The following is a 26,893-nucleotide window of genomic DNA, read 5'->3' as shown; positions in this document are numbered from 1 at the left end:
CCTTGGTTTCTTTTGGTCCTGTAAATAGTAATAAATCATATTCGTATTTCAAACCTTTTTGCCTTCGTCTTCCTCTTCTTCACATCCGTGTCGTCTTTGTCTTTTCTCTCATTGAATATCTGTGGCACGATTTGACCAACGTTTCAGGATCGGGTTAGTCTTGTTAACGGTTCGGGCCGCGGCTGCCATCCGCTCGGCAAATTAACATCCCAATCCGCGTTCACGAACGAAGCTGCTCACCGGCCTTTTCGGAGGTCGCGGTGCAGCTTCAGGGACCACGTCGGTCAGCAATAATCGAGGGAACTAATCCCCCCTCAAAGGGGAACCATAGGCCGACGCTGGGTTCCGTAACAATTGGTGTCCGGGAGTGAGATACGGACCTGAGGTGCTTAGCGCGCTCAAATTACGAGTGGGCCGAAATTTTTGTTTTACAAAATCTTAAATTTAAAATCGTGCCATGGATAGTCAAGGCGGTGGAATGCCGGTGGGGGAACTAGAAGAGGGGTTAGGGGTAACCCGGGACCAGAGGGAGGAAATGGAGGAGAGCAATGGTGAGGTGGTTGAGGGGGTATCAGGTGCGCAAAATGGCACCCTCACGCACGTGGTTGTAGCGACACCAAATTTAGCCGCGCCCGTGGTCGCAGCAGCCGAGCCCGAGATGCCAGGGTACATGCGAGCCTTCATGGCCCAATTCATGGCAGAAGTACAGAAAAAGAACGACAGTATGGACAGGTTGGAAGGCCAAATGGGAGCAATGAGGGACGAAGCGAGGGATACTAGTGAGCAATTAAGAGACGGGTTAAACAATATGGGAAATAAATTTGAGGGGTTGGACAATACATTTTAGGGGTTAGACAACAGGATAAAAGAGGTAAAGAATGGGTTAACAGGGCTAGAAGATAATATGGAAGGCAAATTGCGGGAGATCGGGGAGCAATCCGCCCGGGAAATCAAACGGATGGGGAACCAGATAGAGGAGGTGAAAATCGGGTTGGAAGGTAAATTGGATGCTCAGAGGGATGAATTGGAACAGATGAGGGCGGCATCTACTAAAGAAATGGAGGAGATGAAGGAGGAAATAAGATGAGGTGTAAGCGAGGAGGTCTTGGGGATACGCGAGGAGGTAAAGCGAGGTGAGAAGCGTATGGAGAAAGAGGTGAGAAATGGGACGGCAAAGTTACAAGGGGGCATAGAGGACCTGACGCAGGAGGTGGAACAGCTGACGGTGGGACAGACGGAATTAGTGGAGCAGGTACAAAAGAACACTGCGGTACTAGGAGGGTTAAAAGCGACACAAAAAGAACTCAAAAATGACTTGATAGCGACGAAGAGGGAATGTCAGATGGTACGGGAGGGACTGACAACGAGGTTGGACGAGGTGATGGAGGCAATGGAGACAAAGGACCGGGAGGCGAGGACGCACATAGAAACGGTCAAGGTGGCCTTAGAGGACGAAATTGAGGAGACGCACCGGGAAATAAAAGAGGTGAAGCAAAAGTTAGAGGAAGTGGAAGAGGGGGTGAGTGAAATTAAGAAGAGACGGAGGGAAACTAAGAGGGAGATAAGGGAGGAGGTGATGGAGTATGTACAAGGTCGGTGCTCAAATCGTGATGGTGTGCTCGCTAACCAAATAAAGAGTTTACAGGTGGCGAAGGAGGTGCGGAGACGAGGTGCCGAGGTGAGTGGCGATATACACGGAAATATATATGGTGTGAGGGGAGCTTCAGTCGGCTTGGGGGTTGGTTTGGACCCGGGTGTTCGTGAGAGGCCGCTGGTGAAGTGTGCGACAGGAACGGAGTGTGACACGAGGAGTGAGTTGGTGGTGGAGCGGGTGCGAGGATGCACGTATGGGATAAAGGGCGAGGGTGTGCGAGAAAGCACACCTGAGTTGGTTGTGGCGCGAGTGCGAGGGAGCACATCGGAGCGCGGTAGTGGGTGGATGCAAGAGTGCACGCCCATGGTGAGTGGTACGGAGTATGTACCGAGGGAGAGTGCGCAAGACGGTGCGCGAGGTGTGTTAAGGGAGTGTGCGAACGGCGAGTGTGCACGAGAGGTGTGGTGTGTAACAGGGAGTGCGTTGGTGGAATGGACGGAGTGTGGGGGATGCACTGGAGGCGTTGGAACGCCGGGCTTTGTGAGTGTGAAACGGGTCGCGTGGTGTGAGCATGCAAGTGAAGCATCGACGTTGACCGGGTTAGCAGCTAGGGCGACGGATAGCGGGCGCTCGGTGCGCGGGGCGCTTTGTTGGATGCGAAGCCTTGCGCGGATCGATGCTGCGTCGCCCCGCATCGGAGCGTCGCACACGATTCGGGCCTGGCCCTGCCCCGCACGGTCGAGTCTGGGCCTTGTCGGGCGAGGCGACCGGTCCGGTTCAAGGGCGAGTGGGAGGTAGCGGAACGGTGCCCCCTCGTGGGGACGAGGTTCCGACCGGGCGAGCCTCGGTCATCGGGCCCGGGACCGCACGGTACCGCGCCGAGATGGGGCGTGGAATCTCGGCCCGACCAAACCACCTCCCTTGAACCGAAAGCCGGACGGATTCAACCTGCAGGCGACCAAACCACCCGAATTCATTGCTCGGCTTTGCGAAGCCGAGTTTAATGATGTCATGACGCACTGAGGCTAGGATATAGCGGACTGTGATGATGGTGATAGTGTGTTTGGATTCGAAATTTTGGGATAGAAAATTTTTGATTGATTGGAATTTGGAGAGCAAAATTTATCGTGAGAGATACCCGATGTGGTGGGATGGCAACTCTGCCATCCCTCACAGCGGGGGGCAAAGGAGCAATAGCTATGGGGTTTATGGCAGTGAAAACTAGCCCGGGAGGGTTAGGATATAGTGTGTAGGGACCTAGTGATTGACAATAGGTAACGCTAAGGTTAGGTAGCAACATTAAACCGGTAGTGGGGACATAGAGAGGGTAGTTGGATGATAATGATGAGGGAGCGCAATAGTTTAAAGGGGCGACTGGGAAGCGCAAGTCCCAGAGGGGAGTAGTTAGATGAGATGATGCCATGTGTGTGAGGATCGAAAGTGTATTGAGCAGGGTATGAGTAAATGATTGTGATTGTGAGTTGTATTGAGATTGCACAGGTGTGCAACTGAACAGGTGTATGGAGCAGTGTATGAGGGAGTGATGGTGATGTGTGTTGTGTTGACCCAAATGGTCCAGGGAGGAAGGAGGGTGCAGGTGGCACCAGGTGTGATTGCACAGGTGTGCAACTACAGGAGGTATGGAGAATGGTTGTGTGGAATACATGGAGTGTGGAATATATGGAGTATGGAATGGATGGTCGTGGAGTGAGTATGGTGGAAACTGTGGAGTGGAGTGGATGGTGCGAAGGTGTGGATGGGGGAAAGGAGGATGGACCCCATCACGAATACCCGGGGAGGGTAGTTTAAGAGTTAGGTAGAGGGTATAGGTAAATTGTGGTTGGATATTGGCATCTGTGGTGCGTGTGGAAGAATGATGGTTGAATGGGTGCATTAGTGTTGTGGAAATGGCTGGGCGTGTAGCCTGTTAGTATGTGTAGTTGATTGGGCACTCCACCACTGTGAGGATGTCGGCCAGGTGAGGCCGCAGGTGGGCTCTGGGAGCCGGTAGAGTTGTTGTGGATGGGGCCTGAGGATCCGGAGGACGGACCCGGGTAGCCCAGTGCCAGAGGGCACCGAGGGGTGACAGAGCCAGGAGGGGCCTTCCCCAGTAGATAGGTTAGGTTAAGGAGCAGGTAAGCTCGGGTGGCAACTACAGTGGTGGAGGTGTACAGGTGGGTAGACCTGCTGGGAGAGCTACACGTCTCAGCCCAGAAATTGTGCAAGGGCACCGGGAGATGAATCGGGGGAGTGAGACCCCAAATTGAGAAGCACCACAGTTTGGTCAATGGGAATTGGTTTTTAGAACCCATAGTGTAAGTTGGCCAATGGATTGGCAGGGAAGACCCCAGGTAGTGTAAAGTGTGTTAATGTCATTTAGAAGATAGTTAGGTTTGAAATCTCCTTGCACCATCTACATCCACTCACCTGAGATGACGTACCTCCACACCATGCCATGGTTGTTTTTATTATTTTTATTGTGCAAATGTTTGGATTGTGAGACGCATCATGACGTGGGTGTGACATTGTGCTTTGTTGTTCCATCTCTCCCTCCTTATGAGGACTGATGATGAATTGGTGATGGCAAATTTTGGTTAGAGGGATTGTGGTGACGAATTTGGTATAGGGGAAATATGGGGAAGACAAGACATTAGTGACGAATTTGTAAATGTGTAGATTGTTGTAAATATGGGGTAAGGGCAAGGGTAGAGTAGGTGACGGACGGACGGACGGACGGACGGGGGGGGGGGGGGGTGACGTACGGTAGGGACGAGCTTTTCTCCGCTCCGTCTCCATACGCACCTCGCCTTGCATTGCCTTTATTGATGTGTACCCTTGTGACCTTACCCCTCGCTCACCTGTCTTTTCCCCCCCTTGTCTCCCACATGAGGACTGTGCGCCATTGGGCACCGAGGGGAGAGTGCGGGAGTGCGCCATTGTGCGCCCGAAACTCCCGGAACCAGCTGTCTGCATCGATGCACCACCTTATGGACCACATGTCTGTGGCTGAGCACCACTGATGGACCCCATTGGTTGGGGCATGGCCCCTCTGCTGGAACCGGCCATGAAGGCCCGAGATCTTGCTGGCAGACCTGGGTCACAGGGCACCTATGCCCCACAGGTGAACCACAATAGTCGGCCCTGTGGGCCATAAATAAATAAAAAACGGACACGTTGGTGCAAGTTTTATGTCCAAATAGGCCGCCAGCAAAGAAGATGACAACAACAGGAAGAGAGCATTAGCCAGCAGAGGGAGCCGAAGAGGAAGACCAGCACCAGGGGTTTGTTGTTTTTATTTTTATTATTGAACTGAGATGACTATGCACCGATTGGTGCTTGATGGTGTTTTGGTGCGTTTTTGGGTGCTTCATGGTGCGTCGATGCAGAGCAGACTGCCTGCCCCCAAAAAGAACAATCACAGGTCCGGGGTTGCCATTGTAAATAAAAATAGCGTCGTTGTAAATAATACTCCCCATCGTAAATGTATAGTTTGAAGACCATTCCGCAATTCGGTTAGTTGTGGGCGTGAATCTGTTAGGCAGGGTGCAATGGAGCAGCGGGACATATTTATTTGTGTTTTAAAACTGTCACACTCAGGGTCAGGTTAAATGTAGAGGGAACTACACCTACGTGCCACACTAAAAGTAAAGGTAATAGGCCCGGGATATGCCTAAGAGGCGGAGGGTGCAGTGTTGTGGATATGAGAATTGTGTAGTACATTGTAAAATATCACCCTCCTTCCTCCAGTTGTGTATAAAGGTCAAAGTGCATCCCGTAATTAGGTCATAAACAATCACATTAGCCAATCATAGATTTCCTCCTTGTGGGTAGTTTATTTCCTTATTCTATGTAGGTTAAGGCTGTGTCTTCCATTAATTGACACTCCATTGCACCGAATTCAAATAGATAGATCCCCTTTTATTCCCAAAGCCCCATTCCCAAAGCCTCGATTGCCAACTGCATTCGCCGCAGCTGCTGGGCGGTTTTCACCGCGACTCCATTCGCCACGAGGTGGGCTCGGAGAAGAAGGGGGAGGAGCCGCCGAATCCAGGGCGTGGCCCACCCATCGTCATCAAAAGGGTGGAGCCAGCGAGCCCTGACCAGCCAACCAGGGCTGGGGGAAGTACCATCACGGGCGTGGCGCGGGTTGATCTAAAAAGCGCGTTATATAAGTGCGCGCGGAAGCCTTTGAGATGAGTCATGAGTTCTGGGTTCTGAGTACTAAGAGCTTCCAAGAAAGAGTTGCGCCAGAGACGGAGAGAGAGGAAGGGACCCCCACAAAGAGTTGCGCCAGTTAAGCAGAAGAGTCCACCAGAGTCAAAGGTGGTTGCGTCAAAGTTCTGAGTTCTAAGGAGCAGCTTTGGAGAGCGCACGGTGCACAGCAGGAGCTTCGCCGCGCAGTTTGGAACCGCGGCGGTTTGGCGATCGCAGCTCGAATATTGACGGCGGCTGTCCGCTTCCAGCCCGACCGATCCCCGCTGAACCTTCCTCTCCCGCCAAGCCATCCACCTCCAGCGATCCGTTCCTGCCTTCATTTCCCCATTCGTGTGAGTCTGCCTTTTGTTTGTTCTGTCCTGGGTATTAATTAAAACTGTAATAGATAAGCTAGAATTTTCACTGTGTCCTTCTGGTCCGTCCCTCTTTCTGCATTATTTTATTATCCTTCCTTCTTCCTTGGTTTCTTTTGGTCCTGTAAATAGTAATAAATCATATTCGTATTTCAAACCTTTTTGCCTTCGTCTTCCTCTTCTTCACATCCGTGTCGTCTTTGTCTTTTCCCTCATTGAATATCTGTGGCACGATTTGACCAACGTTTCAGGATCGGGTTAGTCTTGTTAACGGTTCGGGCCGCGGCTGCCATCCGCTCGGCAAATTAACATCCCAATCCGCGGTCACGAACGAAGCTGCTCACCGGCCTTTTCGGAGGTCGCGGTGCAGCTTCAGGGACCACGTCGGTCAGCAATAATCGAGGGGACTAACAATATATATATATATATATATATATATATATATATATACAGACTTGGCATTTAATATGGAATTTTTTTTTTCTTGACTTGGGTTTACTTTCTTAACTCAGTATATCAATCTGGTGAGTTTCTTTTCCACTTTGGTGATTTATTTGTTAAAAGAACCATGTCACTGATTGTCTGTCGCAGCAAGAAGTCAACAACAGGATTATATCACAGGTGGCGTGGCAAAATATACGGACAGGTGCATTTGATGATTGGCTTCACAGTCGGGTATACAAGGCTTGTTGCGTTCTGTGTTAGTGGAAAACAACTGCTGCACGTCTCCAAAAGTTATTGCCGCTTCCTCTGGAGATGGTCCGTCAACTCGACAATGCTGTTTGTCATGAAGTGGTAGCTTTACGAAATTACGGCATGAAACAGCGTGCTATTGCTCGGCAGTATGGCATCACTCAAGGTCATGTGTCAAAGATCCTGAAACGAAATGCTCAGAGGGGTGTCCCTACTCCAATACCGAGGCCAGGACGTCCCCGCAGAACTACAAGGAGGGATGATCGCCAGCTGCACCGGTTAGTCTGCAATGGCCGTACCAAGTCAGCTAATCGGCTTAGGGCTGAGTGGCAGCAACTGACAAATGTGCCTGTATCCAGAAGGCTAGTCAACCAATGTCTGGTTCAAGCAGGCTATCATGCTAGGCGTCCCCTGAGAAAGCCACGCCTGACCAGACAACACCGCCAGCGTCGATTGCAGTGGGCCAGAGAGCACCGTCAATGGCAGCCAGGACACTGGAATCACACGATCTTCAGTGACGAGTCTAGATTTCTGATCTATCGTCAAGATGGCCACGTCCGAGTGCGCAGCCAAGTGCATGAAGCCTACAACAAAGATTGTATAGTGCCAAGAGTCCAAGCTGGAGATGGCGGGGTGACCGTTTGGGCTGCTTTTCATGCAGGGGGAAAAACTGACCTGGTTGTTCTGAATTGAAACCTGAACAAGTACAGGGCCATTCTGGAAGAAACATTGCTTCCATTTGCTCGTGCAGCCTTTCGAGGAAACTTTGTCTTCCAAGATGACAATGCACAGCCTCATCGTGCTCGCATGATCCAACACTTTCTTGCTGACCGTGGTGTAGAGCATATGGAGTGGCCTGCCATGTCCCCGGATATGAATCCGATAGAGAACTTGTGGGCAGAATTAACGCGTCAAAACGACCACTTGGACCAGCAGCCGACCTCTGTGCGTGAATTGCAGCAGGCTATTGTCACTGCATGGCAAGCGATTCCTGTCCAAACCTTGGCAAATCTTGTGAACAGCATGCCTCAACGTGTACGTGCTCTCCTGAATGCTCGTGGGGGTTACACGAAGTACTGAACTGTAATCTTACTGTCCGTAATCCCAGTCGTAATTTAACTTTTGTTTTTGTTAAAAAAAAATTGGCTAATGTGCAAAATAAAGAGATACTTCTGGAAAACGTACAGAAGTTTAACACAGCACTGTCCATGAATTGAGTTCGATATCAGTTTACATCACTTTCAAGGATCAATTTATTTGTTTCGAAATGTCAAATGTGGTTTTTGTTTCTTTAAAAGGTCACATTAACAAAATCTAGAATAATTTCAACATAATTCCAATGAACTTTTGGTTCCAAGACATCTTGAAAAGTAAGTTCACCCCCACAACAAAAATATTCCATATTAAATGCCAAGTCTGTATATATATATATATACATATATTGTTGCGGATCTCCTGGTCGGCCTTTCCCCTTATCAAGGGGGAATTAGTCCCCTTGTCTTTGACTAGCCGACGGGATCCGGGGCTATGACGTCACTTCCGGACAGCGTTGAGTAGGGTCATAGGACTGATCACTAATACCTAATTACCAACGCTGCCCAGGAAGCAAGGAAATGAGCCCCGCCCGAATCACGGTTAAAGATGGAAACGCCGAGCGATAGTGAACTGTGACCCGAGCCGTTATCAAGGACTAAACCAGATCTGAGCGGTTCCTAATCGTGCCACGCTTACCCAATGGAGGAAATCACTGATACGGTCGAATTAGGAAAGACAGGAAGAACAGAATTTATTGACACTTTGTACAATAAAGAAGAAGAATAACACACAGTGCAGCCTTATACAGTCTTAACTTATCCGAGGACATGGGCCAGTTTCACACTCAGACACTCACACGGGTATTGCAGATGGTCAGGTTGATGTTCCAGGGATGATGGCGTCCAGGCAGTCTGCTCCGGTCCCCGACTCGCACCGCGAAGAAGATGGTCAGGACGGCAGAAGCTCCCCGCGGGTCGTTGGCGCACACGGGATTAAATGCGGGGCGAAAGGTAAGGCTGGCTGGGCGGTTACTTGCGACCACGGTCGCATACGTAATAGATGAACCGGCGCTATATGCGCTCCCAATACAAGTTCAATAGCCCTAATACAAGTTCAATAGCGCTTCCAATGCAAGCTCAATAGCGCTCCCAATGCAAGCTCAATAGCAAAGCGCCGCTCCCGCAGAAGTCCTGTCGCCACTGCCGTGTGCACGCGAGTCCTTTTGCACGAGTCCTTCAATAAGTCCTTGTACAATGCGCTCTCCCAACAAGTCCTTTCACAAACTGCGATTCCTTGCAAGTCCTTTCACAAAGCGGGATTCCTTGCAAGTCCTTTCACAAAGCGTGATTCCTTGCAAGTCCTGTTCAAGGGCTTTGTGCGTGCGCTTATATAGGCACGCCCTTACCACGCCCTATCACGCCATGTCACCCGAGCCCTGATTGGTTATGGCTATTACCGTCTCCCGCTGCCGCTCCCCAACCTCAACGCCGGCCCCACTCTCTCTCAGGCCTACCTCGTGTCCCTTGACTCGTGAGCATCCTAATGCGAGGTGCAATAGCCAAAATGGGCCGCGGGATGGATGCTGCCCAACGAGGTAGATTTGGAGGGTGGAGGCAAAATGAACGGGGCCTATGTTATTTCTTTTACACAACGCAGATGATACTAGTGGAAATGGCCTTATACTCACATAGACTATGACATAACTAATATCCTAAATGGGTCTACGTGTTGCTTGTGGATTAACTAGGGGGCAAACCTTTAACCTTTAATGATGTTATATGTACACTCTCAAAACCGCAACACTGCACCCCTTCTTCGCCAGGCTCGCCCCCGAGCCGAACCCACACAAGGGAGTAGGACCGGTTTTGATGCAAGGGTCAGGACTACTTTTTAACTTAGTGTGACACTTAGGTGTGGTTTCCCTCTACATTTACTCTAACACCCTGTGTGTGACAGTTTTAAACACTAGATATGTCCCACCTACTGTGTTGTGTACTGACTAACAGACTCACACCCACAATTAACCGAATTACGGAAAGAATTCGCAAACTAAACATGAAACCGGTGGGGAGCATGTTATTTACAAGACCACTAATTATTTACAATTCTACAATCCAGGACCTGTTCTTTTTGTGGGAGATAAATTTTGAAAGGAGAAACACAGGATGCACTGCACTGCACCAATACACCATACACCAATATGCACAAAAATGCACAATCATGCACAATCATCAAAAAATGCACAATCACATGTCAATAATCCATGATGTCTTGTGCTTGGCTGCTGGGCTGCTGCATCTTGGCTGCGTCTTCTTGCTTCGTCTTCGGTGCGCCATCATAAAAACTTAAAGTCTTCTTTCCTGACACACCAAAGGAATAAATAAAAAGGCACAAACCGTGTCCGTTTTTATTTCGGCCAGCAGGGCCATCTTAGGTGGTCCGACTGCATGGCATCGATGCCACTTAAAACAGTGGTCCGCAGGGTACAAGTTAACGTTTGCAGCGATTGTCTGCCCCAGCAAAGGTGCCAGGCCACAGAACATGTGGTCCATAGGTGTACTGGTGCAGGCAACAGGTAGCAGGATGCAGCACAAGGGTAGCCACGTGCCGCAGCACAGCTCATGGTTCCTGCACACTCCCCTCAACAAAGAAAATGGGTCCATGGGTGGGGAGGAAGACAAAGCAGAGAGTTTAGCGGGGGCAAGGGTGCAAAGGTACACGTCAAAACAAGGCAATGCAACATGAGGAGCACGGGGGAGCGAGCGGAGAAAGCTCGTCCCTAACCGTTCGTGACCCCCCATGTCAACCTTCACTACCCTTGCCCCTCCTCATATTTACACTTTACAAATTCGGTGCTACGTCTCGTCTTTTCTATCCTCCCATCTATGCCAAATTCGTTTCCAATCCCCCGCAAGAAGGAAGAGATGGAATAAACACAATGTCCAACCACGTCGAGATGCGTCTCACCTTCCAAACATTCGCAAAACCTGGTGTGGAGTCCTGTCACCTTGGTGAGTGGATGCGGATGGTGCGAAGAGATTTCTTCCTAACTATACTCTCATTGACATTAACACAGTTACTCTACCCAGGGTCTTGCCCTGCCAATTGGCATCTTTACACGATGTGGTTCTAAAAACCAATTCCCATTGACCATTCTGTGGTGCCTCCCAAATTTGGGGTCTCACTCCCCCAATTTTTCTCACTGTGCCTTCGCACAATTTCGGGGCTGGGTCGTGTGGCTCTACCAGCAGGTCCATCTACCTGCTCACCTCTGCCACTGAAGTCGCCACCCGAGCTTGCCTAGCTCCTGCGACTACCCGACACTGGGGAAGGCCCTCCTGGCTCTCTCACCCCTCTGATGCCCTCTCTGGCATTGGGCTACCCGGGTCCTCTCTTAGGATCCTCGAGCCCCACTGAACTCTACTCTGAACTCTAACTGGCTCCCAGAGCCTACCTGCGGCCTCACCTGGCCGACAGACTACCAGTGGCAGAGTGCCCATTTCACCATACTCACCAATTAAGCCCACACGCCCAGCCATTCCACTCACTCATGCACCCCTCAAAGCACTTCACTGCTAATACCTGCACCACAGGTGTCAATATCCAACAATTTACCTACTCCCTCTACCTAACTTTAAACTACCCTCCCCGGGTATTCGTGAAGGGGTCCATCTTCCCCCATCCACTCCTTCGCACCATGCACTCCACACCACTCATTCCACACCACTTAATCCAGACCATTTATTCCACACACCAAGTATTCTTACCATTTATCCACTTGCACCCCATGCAAGTCAATCACTCAACACACCTACACACATCCTCAATATACCACTTATACACTTTTACACACATACAGCATCATCTAACTAACTGCTCCCCTCTAATACTTGTGCTTTCCCGTCTTCCCTTACACTAAGCACTTCCCTCATCGTTAACATCTATCTAATCTGACTACGTCCCCTCTACCAGTACAAATGTCTCTACTTAAATCTCATGTCTCCTATTGTCATCTCTAAATCCCTAACAATTATCCTAGCCCACCCTGGCTAGTTCTCACTGACAACCCCATAAACTATTGCTCATGTGCCCCAAGTGAATGGTAAAGTTACCATTCGCCAATGCCATTACTATTCGTCTACTCCACTCGAGCCCCTCGGTGTGGGAATACATTTCCACAGCTCGGCTTCGCAAAGCCGAGCAATGCATGTGGGTGGTTTGTCTCCTGTTGGTTGGGTCCGTCCGGCATTTTCGATTCTGGGGAGGAGGCATGCTTGGGCCGAGGTTCCAGGCGCCATCTCGGCACGGAGCCTTTCGGTCTCCGGCACGATGACCCAACCTCCCCCGGTCGGACCACCGTGCCCGCCAGGGGGCGAAGGTCCGACCTCGCCTACCTCCCCTCAAACCGTGCCATTCGCCTTTACGACGCGGCTCCGACCATACGGTACGTACGTAATAGATGAACCGGCGCTATATGTGCTCCCAATACAAGTTCAAAAGCGCTCCTAATACAAGTTCAATAGCGCTCCCAATGCAAGCTCAATAGCACTCCCAATGCAAGCTCAATAGCAAAGCGCCGCTCCCGCAGAAGTCCTGTCACCACTGCCGTGTGCACGCGAGTCCTTTCGCACGAGTCCTTCAATAAGTCCTTATACAATGCGCTCTCCCAACAAGTCCTTTCACAAAGCGTGATTCCTTGCAAGTTCTTTCACAAAGCGCGATTCCTTGCAAGTCCTTTCACAAAGCGCGATTCCTTGCAAGTCCTGTTCAAGGGCTTTGTGCGTGCGCTTATATAGGCACGCCCTTACCACGCCCTATCACGCCATGTCACCCGAGCCCTGATTGGTTATGGCTCTTACCGTCTCCCGCTGCCGCTCCCCAACCTCAACGCCTGCCCCACCCTCTCTCAGGCCTACCTCGTGTCCCTTGACTAGCGAGCATCCTAATGCAAGGTGCAATAGCCAAAATGGGGCGCGGGATGGATGCTGCCCAACGAGGTAGATTTGGAGGGTGGAGGCAAAATGAACGGGACCTATCTTATTTCTTTTACACAACGCAGATGATACGAGTGGAAATGGCCTTATACTCACATGGACTATGACATAACTAATATCCTAAATGGGCCTACGTGTTACTTGTGGACTAACTAGGGGGCAAACCTTTAACCTTTAATGATGTTATATGTACACTCTCAAAACCGCAACAATATAATAAAGGGGCAACCCACATCTGGCAAATAAAATACATTTACTTCTTCATGCAGCTGTATGAATCAAATTGGCATCCCTTTATCGGAACTTTTCTAGAACATTACTTGGTTCCTCCTCAGAACACAAGGGTAGTCAAGCATGCACACAAGATTTTTTGAATGCCCTTTATTTTGTATTGTTTGGCATTTTCTTCAAGCTATGGAATGGCCCTTCTTTTCGGCAAATTTTTTTCAAGTTGCCCATAATCGTTTTTCACGTCAAACCTAGGGTTTTCTGATGTTTTTTGATATTCATTTTGGCAGCAAATGACTCATTTTTGAGATAGGACCCCCATCCCAATCATCAAAAATGAGTTATTTTGACCGAAATAAATATCAAATTTGAATGAATCTCATGTAACCCCAACCCAAATCTAACCCTAACTGCTAACCGGGAAGGCCGCTCATTGGCCGATATTATCACATGATGTATCGCTGCTCTATGATTGGCTCTTTCTCATCGGAAGGAGGTAATTTATATTCGTATTTTCTCCATTAATAATTTTTGCCGTGATATTACTACATCGTTCAGTTGTCTGAAATGACAAGATATAATCGATTCTGGGTCTAAAAATTGTGTACGAATTTATGGGCAACTTGTAAAAAAATACCTTATTTTCCATACTTTGCCACATGGCACATACACCCATGCCCTTCTATGCCCCTGGAATTTTACCCAAGAATATATATATATATATATATATATATATATATATATATATATATATATATATATATATATGTCGGTGTGTTGTGACTTGTAATCGAGTAACTGCTTCGGCAGCATCAGTGCTCTGCATAGGGCGTGGTACATGATGATGATGATGATGATGATGATGATGATGATGATGATGATGATGATGATGATGATGATGATGAATTGCCTCCATCTCTGTCCTTTACCATATACAGCTTCAATTATTTCTTCCCTGCAGATCTTTCCTCTACTGTGGCTTCGCTACAAAGGATATGGCCACTTCTCAATCGCAAATTCGTGGAGATGAGCTCACTTGCACCTTGTGTAAGAAGATATTTCAAGAACCCATAACATTGGGCTGTGGCCATTCATTTTGTTTAATTTGTGTTGAGGAGTACCGGGAGAGATGGGAAAGCAAGACCATTTGTACTTGTCCCACATGTCATGAGGTTTTCTCCCAAACCCTGCAGTTCAAAAGGAGCGTCAGCCTCGCCAGCGTGGTGGCACAAATCAAGCTCAGCCTGGGAGAGGATGAACTACAAGTTGAGGCCCAAGAAGTGAAAAGAGAACAAATGCGACATGATTTGATGGGCGAAGGGATAAATGCCTTGGAAGACTCTGAGATCCGTTGTGAGTTGTGCCAAGCACAAGCGTTCAAGCTATGTGTACCATGTGAGATTGTATGCTGTGAAAAGCACGCGAAGCCACACCAACAGAAATGGCACCGACTGGTAGAGCCGGGTGTGAAGGTGGAGGAGTTGAGATGCAGCAAGCATGGGCAGTTTATTCAACTTTACTGCAAGAATGACAACAGCTTGATTTGCCTGATGTGTATGGTTGGAGATCATCAGGACCATAAGATTATTCCAGCAGCTGTCGCTTACACTGAGCTTAAGGTAATCATTTGAGCAAATAAAACGAATGGTCTGCAGGTCCCAGTGACAAAATAAATATTGTTTAAACTTTTTGTTCAGCTAAGTATGTAAAGCAGCGGCTTTAACAATTGCAACATTGGTGGGAAACCTGTGATTCATTTTTTCCACTTGACGAACTCCATTTTTGTTTATTTGTTGTTTTTTTTACCAGCACCAGATCAGTTGATTTTTTGCATTTTTCCCAGCACACTCTCCAACCCCCCTCCCCTCCTCGCCATCAAATGAAGGTTTCTTGTTATAAACAAAAAAGTAAGACTTTCACCAATGAAGCTTTTAATATAGGTCATCTGTGGACAATGAACTACCTGAAGCATGATCTGATCCCTTGCCCATGATATCTGTAAAAACTAGATAGTATTCATAGAATACATACACTGTGCAGTCAACTTGTTGTGAGCCATCTCTTCTGTTTTTGAACAATTTTTTTATTTGATCCAATATGGCTGCCAGACCACGTGAGTGATGACATCATAAATTTATATTCTCTAATATAATTGTTGCAAAGATCATGCTCAATACATTTCAAACTGATCAGACTAAGTGTTGTCCCTGTCGAATTATGACGTCATAATTATGGCACCAATGACATCATCGTTAACAACACCTATTCCCCATATGGAGTTCTTTACAATGAGCTATGTTTAAATTTTTTCCATGCAGTGGTTTTGGAGATATAGAGGTGCAACATTTTTTGGTTTTTCCAAGATGGCGCCTGTACCACGTGACCTATGATGATGTCATTATTATCAATAGCGTATTCTAAAGGAGGAGGCGCTCCTATGATGAAAATTTCATGTCCATCAGACCAACAGTTGCTGAAATTTTTTTCAATGATGATCAGATGGATAAGTGTTGTATTTGTCGAATTATGACGTCATAACGAAGGCACCGATGACATCACCATCAACATATCTTATTCCCCATGGGGAGTCGTTGACAATGAGCCAGGTCTGAATTTTTTCCATGGAGTGGTTTCAGAGATATAGAGGTGCGAATTTTTTCCAAGATGGCGCCTGTACCACGTGATCTATGGCGTCATAATAATCATTAAAATATTCTACAGGAGGAGGCCCTCCTATGGTGAAAATTTCATGTCAATTGGACCAACGGTTGCTGAGAAAATGAATTTTTAAAATGCAGAGATGGCACACGTACGCACCTGAATGCTTAACCCTGATTTTCGCTTCACGAGCACAGGGTAACTAGTAAGGTCATGTGAAAGGTACACAAGCAGACAGTCATACTTCCTCATACATCCCTTTTGCCAGACTGAAGCTTTGCAGGTCGGGTGTTGTGTCAATGTGTGTTCCATCTCTTGAAGGGACATTAATCTCGTCTGCTGGCATTATCTGGTGGACGTTTCAGATGCCAAGGTGTCTTTCACAACAGCAGGGCATCGTGTGTCAGGACTCTGACCAGGCTCCTATTTCCCACCCTAAAGTACAGGCACAATGTATCAGCTGCACAGCTATGCCTCGGTTTAAATTGCATAATGTTGCAAACAGCGGGCCGAATTTGCAATTTAATCCCAGTCCAATAAGCAGGCGTTAACGATACTTGGATGGCATCATGCCCCTGTATTGCCCTAATTTTGCGCCTAATGTTGTATAATCTCTTTTATTGTTCCAAGGACACTCCATTGTGCATCAGGGGCACTCCATTTACCAGACTCGGTGTTGTAATGGTTGGAGCGTCTGCTCAGAATCTAGGAGGTCGGTGGTTGAAACCCCAGCTGAGTCATACCAAAGACTTTAAAATGGTACGTGCCTCTTCCTTGCTTGGCATTCAGCATTTAAAAGGATAATTGCACGGACAATCCCCAAAGGTTGGCATTCATGCCATCATTGTGGAGGCGCTGGTACCCAGAGTGCCAGAGGTGATGATACATCCTCCAAGCTCAGTGTCTGTGTTTATTTCATCTAACAGTCCTATGTTGGTGTCTCGTGTATTCGTCTGTATGTTGATGTGTGTGTGGCAGCTCCACTACGAGCCTTAGATAAAAGATAAATAAAAAGATAAAAAGCCAGGCCTTAAATAAAAGAGCTGCATTGATAGAAAAGTAAAGAAAGAGAGAATAGTCTAGGACTTTTTGAGGAAGTAAAAAAATCTGCTTTTTTAAAAGGGGAAGGTCATAAGTGTTTGGAAATACATGAGAAGGTGAAGAGTTCCAGAGTTTGGCAGTGGAGAGGAAGAATCAAACATAACAGCCCACCCTCGAGTTGCCAATGGCCACACAATAATCATGCGATGTAGTGGCTTGTCGAGTATCCCGTGGTCTCGCTAATGGCGGAGATACACAAGCAACAAGTTCTTGGGAGCAGAAACGGAAGTAATGTTTGTAGAAAAGATTAAAAGAATCCCCGAAGCCCTCTCCTTCCCACAGATCTCCCGATGTCCCTGCTCTCCATCTTGTTCTCCCGCTCCCTTTATCATGTTTTATGTGTCAGTTTGTCTTTTTGTGATCAGTGTTAGCTCTTACACGAACGAGCCTCGACCTTGTATCCAAAAAGAAAAAAAGAGAGCCAACTTTGCGGCGTAATTTGAGCGGGTCAAGTTTTGAGGTCAGATTGGAAGAGTTGATAAGTCGGATTACTTTGGATTCAATTCTGTCCAGTAAGTATGTGGAGCTGGAACCTCCCCAGATGTGAGAGCAGTACTCCATACAAGGACGAATCAATTATTTATATAGTTGAAGCAACTGTTGAGAGGAGAAGAATCTTCGACTTCTGAACAGGACTCCTCGTTTCTTCAAGGCTGACTGGACTTAGCTATTTGTGTAATGTGTGGATTCCAGGATAGATTTGATGTTAGGGTAATACCTAGTAGGTTTATTGTATCACATGGTGTAATTGTGGAGCTTTCAAAGGGGATTGGAGAGTTGGGAGGAGTTTTAGAGAGAGATATGGGAAGAAATTGAGTTTTAAAAGCATTTAAACCCAACCTGATTACATTACCCCACTGGGAAATGTCGTCCAAGTCCGAATTTAAAGAGGTGGCTGTGATCAAACAAGATGTAGATCAAGTGAAGGAAGATGGAGCAGATGGGAAAAACATGGAGGAATGTAATGTCGAGTCATCAGCATACGAGTGAGTGCATTTGGTTATTTGTAGAAGAAATAAGGTCATTGATAAAAAGAGGAAGAGTGCTGGAGACAGAACAGATCACCTTTTAAGAGCGAGATGAAAGGGTGCAAGTCAGACAACAGGTGAACACAAAGAGAAAGGGAATGAACGAATAAAAAAAGAGGAGGGGGAAACACAGATCACCTTCTAACAGATCACCGATCACCTTTAAAAAAAATAGGCTGTACCAAGGCACGTTTCCAGGAAAGAGGAAAAGTTTGGGTTTTTAAACAAAAACTAAACAAATGAGCAAGCACGGGAACAAGTTCTGAAGCACACTCCTTCAAGACACGAGGAGGAATGCCATCTTGTCCGTTTGCCTTGCTCGTGTCCAGAGAGAGGAATACTGTTTTGGCTCCATGAAAAGGGATTCTAGGGAGGGGCATAGGATATGTAAGGGGTGGATCAGAGAGAGATGGAATGTTAGAGTCATCCAGTGTGGAATTAGAGGAGCAAAGAGAACCAAAAAGAGTTGCTTTATCACTCGGAGAGACAGCTATGGTATCATCAGAACGAAACAGCGAAGGAAAGGTAGAGCGACCGAAGTTGTTGGAGATACGTACTTTTAGCTAAGGACCAGGAAGATCTATAAGTGAAAGAAGATGAGAGGTTGTCAAATTTCTTTTGGATAAAGGAATGCTTCGCCTCACAAATAACATAAATCTATATACTCTACGCTATAAATCTCGTGATATATTTGTGGCATGGAAGTAAAGGGCAATAAAAGTAGAAAAATCAAACAAGAGTGATTGCTTATTTTCAACTTTTAAAAAACAAACACTTTTGCTTGTTGGAAAATGCAGTTAAAATTGTTTACAATTTTTGAATCTAAAACTCCACCGCATTGTGCTGCATGATGTGAATGTATTTCACATGTTGTTATGTCGGATGTACTACGTTTTAATTCCACCAATTTTCTGCACCATGCTTCTGCCATGAAACTTTTGATTTAGGAGAGGTTGGCTGCAGAGGCTCCACACCTGGAGGAGTTGATGCAGTGCGTTGGGTCTCGGCTCTTGCAGGTGCAGCGCGAGGTCGAAGACACGCAGGTAGGCTTCGCATCGGGTCAATCACCAATTGAAATTAGGAAGGAAATGCAGACTTGATGAAGGGGTGCCACTAATGTTCCTACAGACAAGCCTGTGGACCCTCCCTGTGGTCATCTGATCTTGATCAAACTAAGTCACCAATGTTGTCTACCAAATCGAGCTGCAATATTTTATTTCATTTCTAAACCGTTACTTTATACCAACCCATGCATAATCTTTCGTACTCTTTTCTAACCGATTTTATCAGCTGTCATCTCTCTGCCTGTTCCTTCGACTTCTCTCACTGAATGAATCTTCAACCCTTTACAGTTTAGATTTCTAATCAGAAAAGGAAAGTGAAAGAAAAAGAAAAAAAGAAAGTGTCAAGTGATCTCAACCTGGTGTTTGCCTCCATATCTCGCGGATCTAACCAACCCCACTCGGTCGACATCTCATGCCCTCATTACCATGGTCTACTGGACTTTATATCCTTAACCTACCCTAGAATATAGAGAAAGTTCTGTCCAGCCTCGATCGTGCTTCGGTGATGAATCCAGATGGCACGAGTCCCAATGTTCTCAAATCCTCTTCTGCTGCTCTTGCTTCTCCTCAGTCTACAATATTCAGTCTGTTCTACTTTAGTCACCTACCATCTGCGTTGCAGTCCGCAAACCTTATTTCCATCCATAACAACGATGCAAAAATACATCCTCTCAAGAACTGACCAGGGGGCTTACTTCTAATTTTAATAAAAGTAACAGAATCCATCATTTCATCAAATCTTTCCTCTTTTCAAACAACCTGATCTCCGACCATCAGTTTGAAATCCAACCCAGTCACTCAAATATGGGCATGGTGCTGCTCCTCTCAGAAATGGTTGGAGGCCCTTAATCTGAAATGATTGTGGCCATCTCTTTTAGTATATCTCAGCATGACCCAATCTATCTGGCATTCTGCTCTGCTGCCAAGTTCACTGTGTGTAGCATACATGGCCACCTTCTTTCCTGAAATTCTGACTTCCTCCACTCATCCAGTCATGTTGTTATCAACAGAACCCTCTCTTCTCCTCTACCAGTGGGAACAGTGCTCCAATGCAGTCTTTAAGACCTAGTCTGGTATTCATCTACATAAACCAATTTTCTTATTCTATAGAAAACCCTGTCTTCCTTTTAACAGAAGACGCCATATATTTTACCCCCATGCTTACTGATAGGCAGACAGCAGCTGCGTCTCTCTGCTGATTTGAAATTAATTTGATGCTGGTCTTTCAATCGTAGAAAATCTCATACTTTCCTTCTGTCATTCTGGAAGGATGATCAAACGAACCCATCTATCTATTTCCACAGTCATTCACTGGAAGAATTTCTGTTTCTGAACCTCGAGGCCTGACCATCAGCCATGACTTCTCCTGCGCTGACCACTACTGCTTAATTTGATGATGGTCTTTGATGGTCTTAATTTGATGATGATGATGATGGATGATGGTCAATTAATTTGATGCTGGTCTTTCAATCACTGGAAGAATTTCTGTTTCTGAACCTCGAGGCCTGACCATCAGCCATGACTTCTCCTGCGCTGACCACTACTGCTTAATTTGATGATGGTCTTTGATGGTCTTAATTTGATGATGATGATGGATGATGGTCAATTAATTTGATGCTGGTCTTTCAATCACTGGAAGAATTTCTGTTTCTGAACCTCGAGGCCTGACCATCAGCCATGACTTCTCCTGCGCTGACCACGTCACAAAGCTGGCATTCAAAGCCAGCCACAGAAATAGCATCCTCTGTCATTCCAAATTCATTCCTTGAAAAACAGAACTACTGGTAGTCTCCGAAACCTTTGTCCATTTCTCTCCATGCATGGGCTGACACTCTATCACCACTTCTGTATCGCCTGGAATTTTGTGGAAGCTTTCAGCATTCTTGGCATCTCCTACAATGAGATTGAAGCAGAGGGCATGTTGCTTTCACATCACAGACAGGTCGGTGGCCTCTCTAGTTCTTTTTACAGACTATATTCCAGTGTAGCTCTCTTTGACCTTCTCCAACAACTTCACAATGCACATGTTCCTCTAGGAATCCCCTCCTGGTTAAACTGCCAAACTTCAGGCTCACTGACCACCTCCACTCCATTGTTCCTCTTTTCTCCTGTATTGCTGTGGCTGTTCAATCACACTCGTCCCTCAAAAATTGCTGTGCACAGGGCACTACCATCTCATGTCATCCACTATCTCGACTCACAATATTTGCTGTCCATATTAACCACACCTAACCAGACTCACTTGCTATTGCAAGTTACTATGTTTCCCCCTCCTCTTTTTTATTTGTTCATTCCCTTTTGTGTTCACCTGTTGTCTGACTTGCACCCTTTCATCTCGCTCTTCCGTGAGCCTTGTTCTTGCAAAGAAAATAAATAGCACCGCAAAGCGGGCGTAACCCCTCAGCCCATGCATGGCGAAAGGAAGCCGTGGCGGCCATATTGAAAATCGCAGCGCGCCCATTTTCGAAAGGCACCTTCCTCTACTCAACCCCAACACACACTGCAAACATGGATTTCATCGGACAAGCCGTTCTGCTCGAAATTGACGGAAAACAATTTCAATATGGCTACCGTGGCGGCCATATTGAAAATCGCAGCGCGCCCATTTTTGAAAGGAACCTTTCTCTACTCAACCCCAACACATACTGAAAAAATGAATTTAATCGGACAAGCCATTCTGCTCGAAATTGGCAGAAACCAATTTCAAGATGGCTGCCGTGGCGGCCACATTGAAAATCGCAGCGCGCCCATTTTCGAAAGGAACCTTCCTCGACTCAACCCCAACACACACTGAAAACATGGATTTAATCGGTCAAGCCGTTCTCCTTGAAATTGACGGAAACCAATTTCAAGATGGCTGCCGTGGCGGCCATATTGAAAATCGCAGCGCGCTCATTTTCGAAAGGAACCTTCCTCTACTCAACCCTAACACACACTGCAAACATGGATTTAATCGGACAAGCCATTCTGCTGGAAATTGATGGAAACCAATTTCAAGATGGCTACCGTGGCGGTGTAGGGGAAATGGTGCGGTGAGACTCAAGACTCCAATGGCCGGACACAGGTTCTACAAAAGGTCTGGTTTATTAACTGGTTATTCACTTTATTCCATTGGTAAATAATACCGTTTAACTCAATGGACCAGGTTGGACTCAATGGACTCAATGGACTAACTCAATGGACTCAATGGACTCAAAAAAAAAAAAAAAAAAAAACATTTCCTTCTCTGTTCTCATTCGTTTATTCATTCTTATTCGTTGTTTCGTTCTTCGACCACGTGTTTCTCCCCCATTTCCCCAGATAGTTTTCCCTCATTAACCTTCAATGTTTACACTTTCCCCTCAAGTTATGTATTCCGTCATATTTTATAACACCTTTTTCTTCTTCTTCTTTAAAAGGCTGCTTTCGACTTGCTCACCAAATCAATTCATCCCAAAAAAAATATCCATCTCCTATAGTGCCTTTTTTCTACATTCCCTAAACTCTCCTGCACTCCATCCTCCATCCAGCGTCCTTAAACGTATTTTTAACTCGAAGATCACAAGAAACTCATTTTGCAATAAATGTTCGTTTCCCATAAATCGTACACTTTCAAAAATCCAATCTCACCCCTCCCCTCCAAATCTTCCCCATAACCCCTCCCCTCCAAATCTTCCCCATCACCCCTCCCCTCCAAATCTTCCCCATCACCCATCCCTTTCAAATCTCCCCCCTTGCCCCCTCCCTCCTAAACTACGCCCTCACCCCTCCCCGCCAAGACGCCCCCTCGCCCCTCCCCTCCTAGACTCCTGCCTCACCCCTCCCCTCCAAATCTCCCCCATATCCCATCCCTTTCAAATCCCTCCCCTTGTCCCTTCCCTCCCAAACTCCCCCCTCACCCCTCCCCTTCAAATCTCCCCACCCTCATTGCTTCTCAATTTCCCCCCGCTCACTCCCCCTCCTCAAAGCGTCCTCCCCGCTTCTTCCCCCTTCAAACTCTCACCTCCATCTCCCCCAACCTTCTGCCTCGCTCTTCCCCCTCCTCAAATAACACCTCATTGTGGCTCACCCAATCACCATCAAACCTTTTGTCCGCCCCATCCTTCCCTTTCTCCGAGCTATTCTGAAATCTCTGACACACCTTCAACAGCTCTCCCTACCTCTTCCACCTCTTCCACATCTTACCCTACCCCTCCTCCCCCCTGTTCTGTATCTGATGCTCCCCCTTCCTCTTCATTAACGGTATGGACCTCAAACATCCGGGGCCTTCGTTCAAACTTAACTGATCTCTCCATACAGGTTGCTTCTGTCAAACCAGACGTGATCTGCTTAACAGAAACTTTCCTCCTTTATGATGTCTCTGATTCCATAGTATCTCTCCCGGGCTACTCCCTCCTCCGGTATGATAGACCTGAGCCTCGTCCTGGAGGCGGGGTTGCTATCTTTATCAAAAACTCTCTTCCTCACTCGCCCTGCACTGCACTCTCTCCACCTCACCCCCAGGAATACCTCTGGCTACGGCTTCCCCTTCGCTCCCACCTCTTGTTCATATGTGTGTTGTACCGTCCACCAAACAGTGATGACTCCATCTACATCTCGCTGTCTGATGATATGGACCAACTTCTATCTACTCATCCCAACTCTATCTTCCTCATATGTGGTGATTTCAACTGTCATCATGCCAGTTGGCTGGGTGTGGGTACCTCTCTCACCAGCCATGGCTCCTCAGCAAAGGACTTCTGCGACTCACTGGGACTGACACAATCTGTCAATTTCCCGACCCGGATCTCAGTCAACGGAACATCTTCTCTTCTGGACTTGGTTATGACTAACTTCCCTGAAAATGTCTGCTGCTCTTCTTCTGCTCCGATCGGATCATCTGATCATGTCCTTGTTAAAGTGGACATCTCTCTGACCATCCTCAGGGAGCCTGCTCAGCGTAGACGAGTCTGGCATTTCACTCAGGCCAACTGGCACGGTCTTCAAGCAGCCATCAATCATCTGGACTGGTCTCCCATCTCTACCACCTCTGACATCAACTCATCCTGGGAATTCTTCCAAAGTAAATTGCTCTCTCTCATGCACAGATTTATCCCATCTCGTCTTCAGTTGTCATACCCTTCCTCCCGTCCATGGTACACGGAATCTTGTGGTGAGGCTGTTGCCCAGAAACAACTTGCCTTCGTCTCCTGGAAAGCAAATCCAACGGAAGGAAATCTCATTTCCTTTCACAAAGCCCGAAACAAGTGTGTGTCCACCCTCAGGAGAGCCAGGAAACAATATCTCTCCGTTCTCAAGACCGAACTCTCTTATCTGTCTCCCTCTTCCAAATCCTGGTGGCGTCTGGTCAAATCCGTTTCTGGTGTTTGTTCCCCCTCCATCCCCTCCCTTACCTCAAACGGCTACACAGCTGACTCCGCACGTGAAAAAGCTGAATGCCTCAACTCTGTGTTTGCCTCTAAATCTTGTGTCCCAAACCCATCCCTCTCTGTACCCACCATACCCAGTCGTACCCTGCTGCTCCTGGACTCCGTGTCCTTTCCTCCTGACAAGGTGGAAAAGTTTCTGTCAACCCTCGACTCTGATTCTGCAACTGGACCCGACGGCATCAGCCCACGGGTCCTAAAATCCTGCTCTGCTGCTCTATCTCACCCTCTCTCTGTTCTCTTCACCCTCTCTTTTGCTCAAGGTCAACTGCCATCTGCTTGGAAATCAGCCAACATCACCGCTTTGCACAAAAAAGGTGCAAAAACAGATCCTAGCAACTACAGACCAATCAGCCTTCTCCCAATTATCAGCAAAGTCATGGAATCCATCATTGCTTCTGATATGAAATCTTTCCTCTTCTCCAATGGCTTGATCTCTGATCATCAATTTGGTTTCAGACCAGGTCACTCTACTCTGGACATGCTGCTTCTGCTGTCTCAACAATGGATGGAGGTCCTCAATGCCAAACAGGAAATTAGAGCTGTCTCCCTCGACATATCACGTGCCTTCGACACGGTCTGGCACCCCGCTCTGCTCACCAAACTCTCCTCCTTTGGTATCCATGGAAATCTCCACGCATGGCTGGCGGACTTCCTCTCTAGTCGTCGTCAACGTGTGGCCCTGAATGGGTTTCTCTCATCTCCTCTTCCTGTTCAGGCTGGAGTTCCCCAAGGCAGTGTTCTGGGCCCCGTGCTTTTTCTGGTCTTCATCAATGATCTCTCTGACTCTCTCGAAAATCCTCTCTATCTCTTTGCTGATGACTCCACTCTCTGCCGCTCCATTCCTCTTCCCTCAGATCGGCAGTCTGCTGCCTCCTCACTCTCTGAAGACCTGGACAAAATCACAGACTGGTCAAACAAGTGGAACATGTCTTTCAATCCTGACAAATCTCACACTCTTACTATGTCTCTCCGAAAAGATCGACTGGACAACCCTCCCATCTACTTTCTCAACAATCCTCTCCAAGAAGTTCTGTCGCTCAAGATTTTGGGTCTCACTATCTGCCATGATCTTTCTTGGGAAAACCACATTTCCAAGCTGGCCTCCAAAGCCAGTCGCCGACTGGGCATCCTCCGTCGTGCGAAGTCCTTCCTCGGCACACCTGAGCTCCTCACCACATACAAGGCTTTCATCCGCAGCTCAATGGAATACTGTTCTCCCCTATGGGCCGGTGCTCCTGCCTCACACCTAGCTCGGCTTCACGCTGTTGAAACCAAAGCTTTCAGAATTATTGGAATCTCCCGCGATGAAGCTATCTCTGAGGGCCTTTCACTCACTCACCGCAGGCAGGTAGGTGGTCTTTCTGTCTTCTACCGACTCCTCTCCGGCCTTGCACCCCCAGCTCTCTCTGTGCTCTGTCCCCCAAATATTCCTACAGGTCGCACAAGATCTGCCAGCAACCCTCTGATGGTTAAACTGCCGAAATCTCGGCTCTCTGCTCACCTTCACTCTTTCATTCCTCTTTTCTCCCGCCTCTGGAACAAACTCCCTCACTCCCTTCAATCCCACTCCTCCCTCCAGGTCTTTAAAACAGCTGTTCACCACCATCTCTTATCTTCCCCCATCCAAAACCTTGATCTTTTCTACCCCCGCTAATTCACCCCAGATCCACCTTGTTTGAAATTCCAACTTCTTTCCTGGAAGTCCTGGCAGTGTCCATATGTTTTATACCTCTCCCACCGCCCCCTTCCCACGCCCCCCCCCCCCTAAAGCCCTCGCCCTCTCTCAGATCTCTCGATGTCTCCATGTCTCTCGGTCCCTGCTCTCAAATGTTGTGTTTGTGTCCTTCCCCCTCTCTCCCCATCTTGTCTACCGCTCCCTATGTTATATGTTTTATGTGTCGGTTTGTCTTTCTGTGTGATTAATGTTCGCTCTTTCACGAGCCTCGACCTTGTATACAAAAAAAAAAAAAAAAAAAAAAAAAGGTTAACTCTATCCGCATGGTCCTTCTCGTTCGGCCGATGTTCCTCCGCCATTCCCGTCGGGCAGAGGTTCTGAGTATGAGTGCTCTCTCTCAGCGCTGCTCACAGGGTTCCGTTCCGTTCCGTAGGTCAGAGCTTCTGGTCACAAGTCTCCTGACTCATCGTTTGCTCTGGTTTTTATGGGCCTTGTCGCGCTAATCCTTTCTCCGCTAATGCCCCGAGGTCATGCATGCACCGAGTCCTGGCATCAGCTCGCTCCCCTCCTGCTGCGAGTTCCGTTTACCAAACGATAGGGGGGTGCTTCAGCCTGGGGCTGTGACCAGGTGGACAAGAGATTACCATGTTCGTGCACATTCTTGGCATCCATTTACGAAATCGTTACCAGTCTTTAATCAATGAGTTACCAGTGCCAATCAATAAGTTACACTGAGTTACACTTCCACAATTCCCTCATCTTTTTGTTTTTGTTTATATTAACCATTAATCTAAACATCAATATAAGTAAACAGTCAATCACTACAAGTAAACATCATTACAAGTAT

General features: G+C 47.4%; 1 protein-coding gene across 1 annotated transcript in view; it reads left to right on the top strand.

The window, feature by feature from the left end:
* The window catches only part of LOC137439735 (tripartite motif-containing protein 14), a 76,281-nt gene that overhangs the window by 12,902 nt on the left and 36,486 nt on the right, over positions 1-26,893 (top strand). The window contains exons 2-4 of the mRNA XM_068135785.2: positions 14,074-14,159; positions 14,306-14,731; positions 18,847-18,942. Of these exons, the coding sequence (XP_067991886.2) occupies positions 14,139-14,159; positions 14,306-14,731; positions 18,847-18,942 (543 nt within the window). The 5' untranslated portion in view covers positions 14,074-14,138. The remainder of the gene's footprint in view (positions 1-14,073; positions 14,160-14,305; positions 14,732-18,846; positions 18,943-26,893) is intronic.

Source organism: Myxine glutinosa, chromosome 1 (genome assembly GCF_964187855.1).
Source record: "Myxine glutinosa chromosome 1, kmMyxGlut1.1, whole genome shotgun sequence".
NCBI lineage: Eukaryota > Metazoa > Chordata > Myxini > Myxiniformes > Myxinidae > Myxine > Myxine glutinosa.
This window is presented reverse-complemented; position numbering and strand designations above follow the sequence as displayed.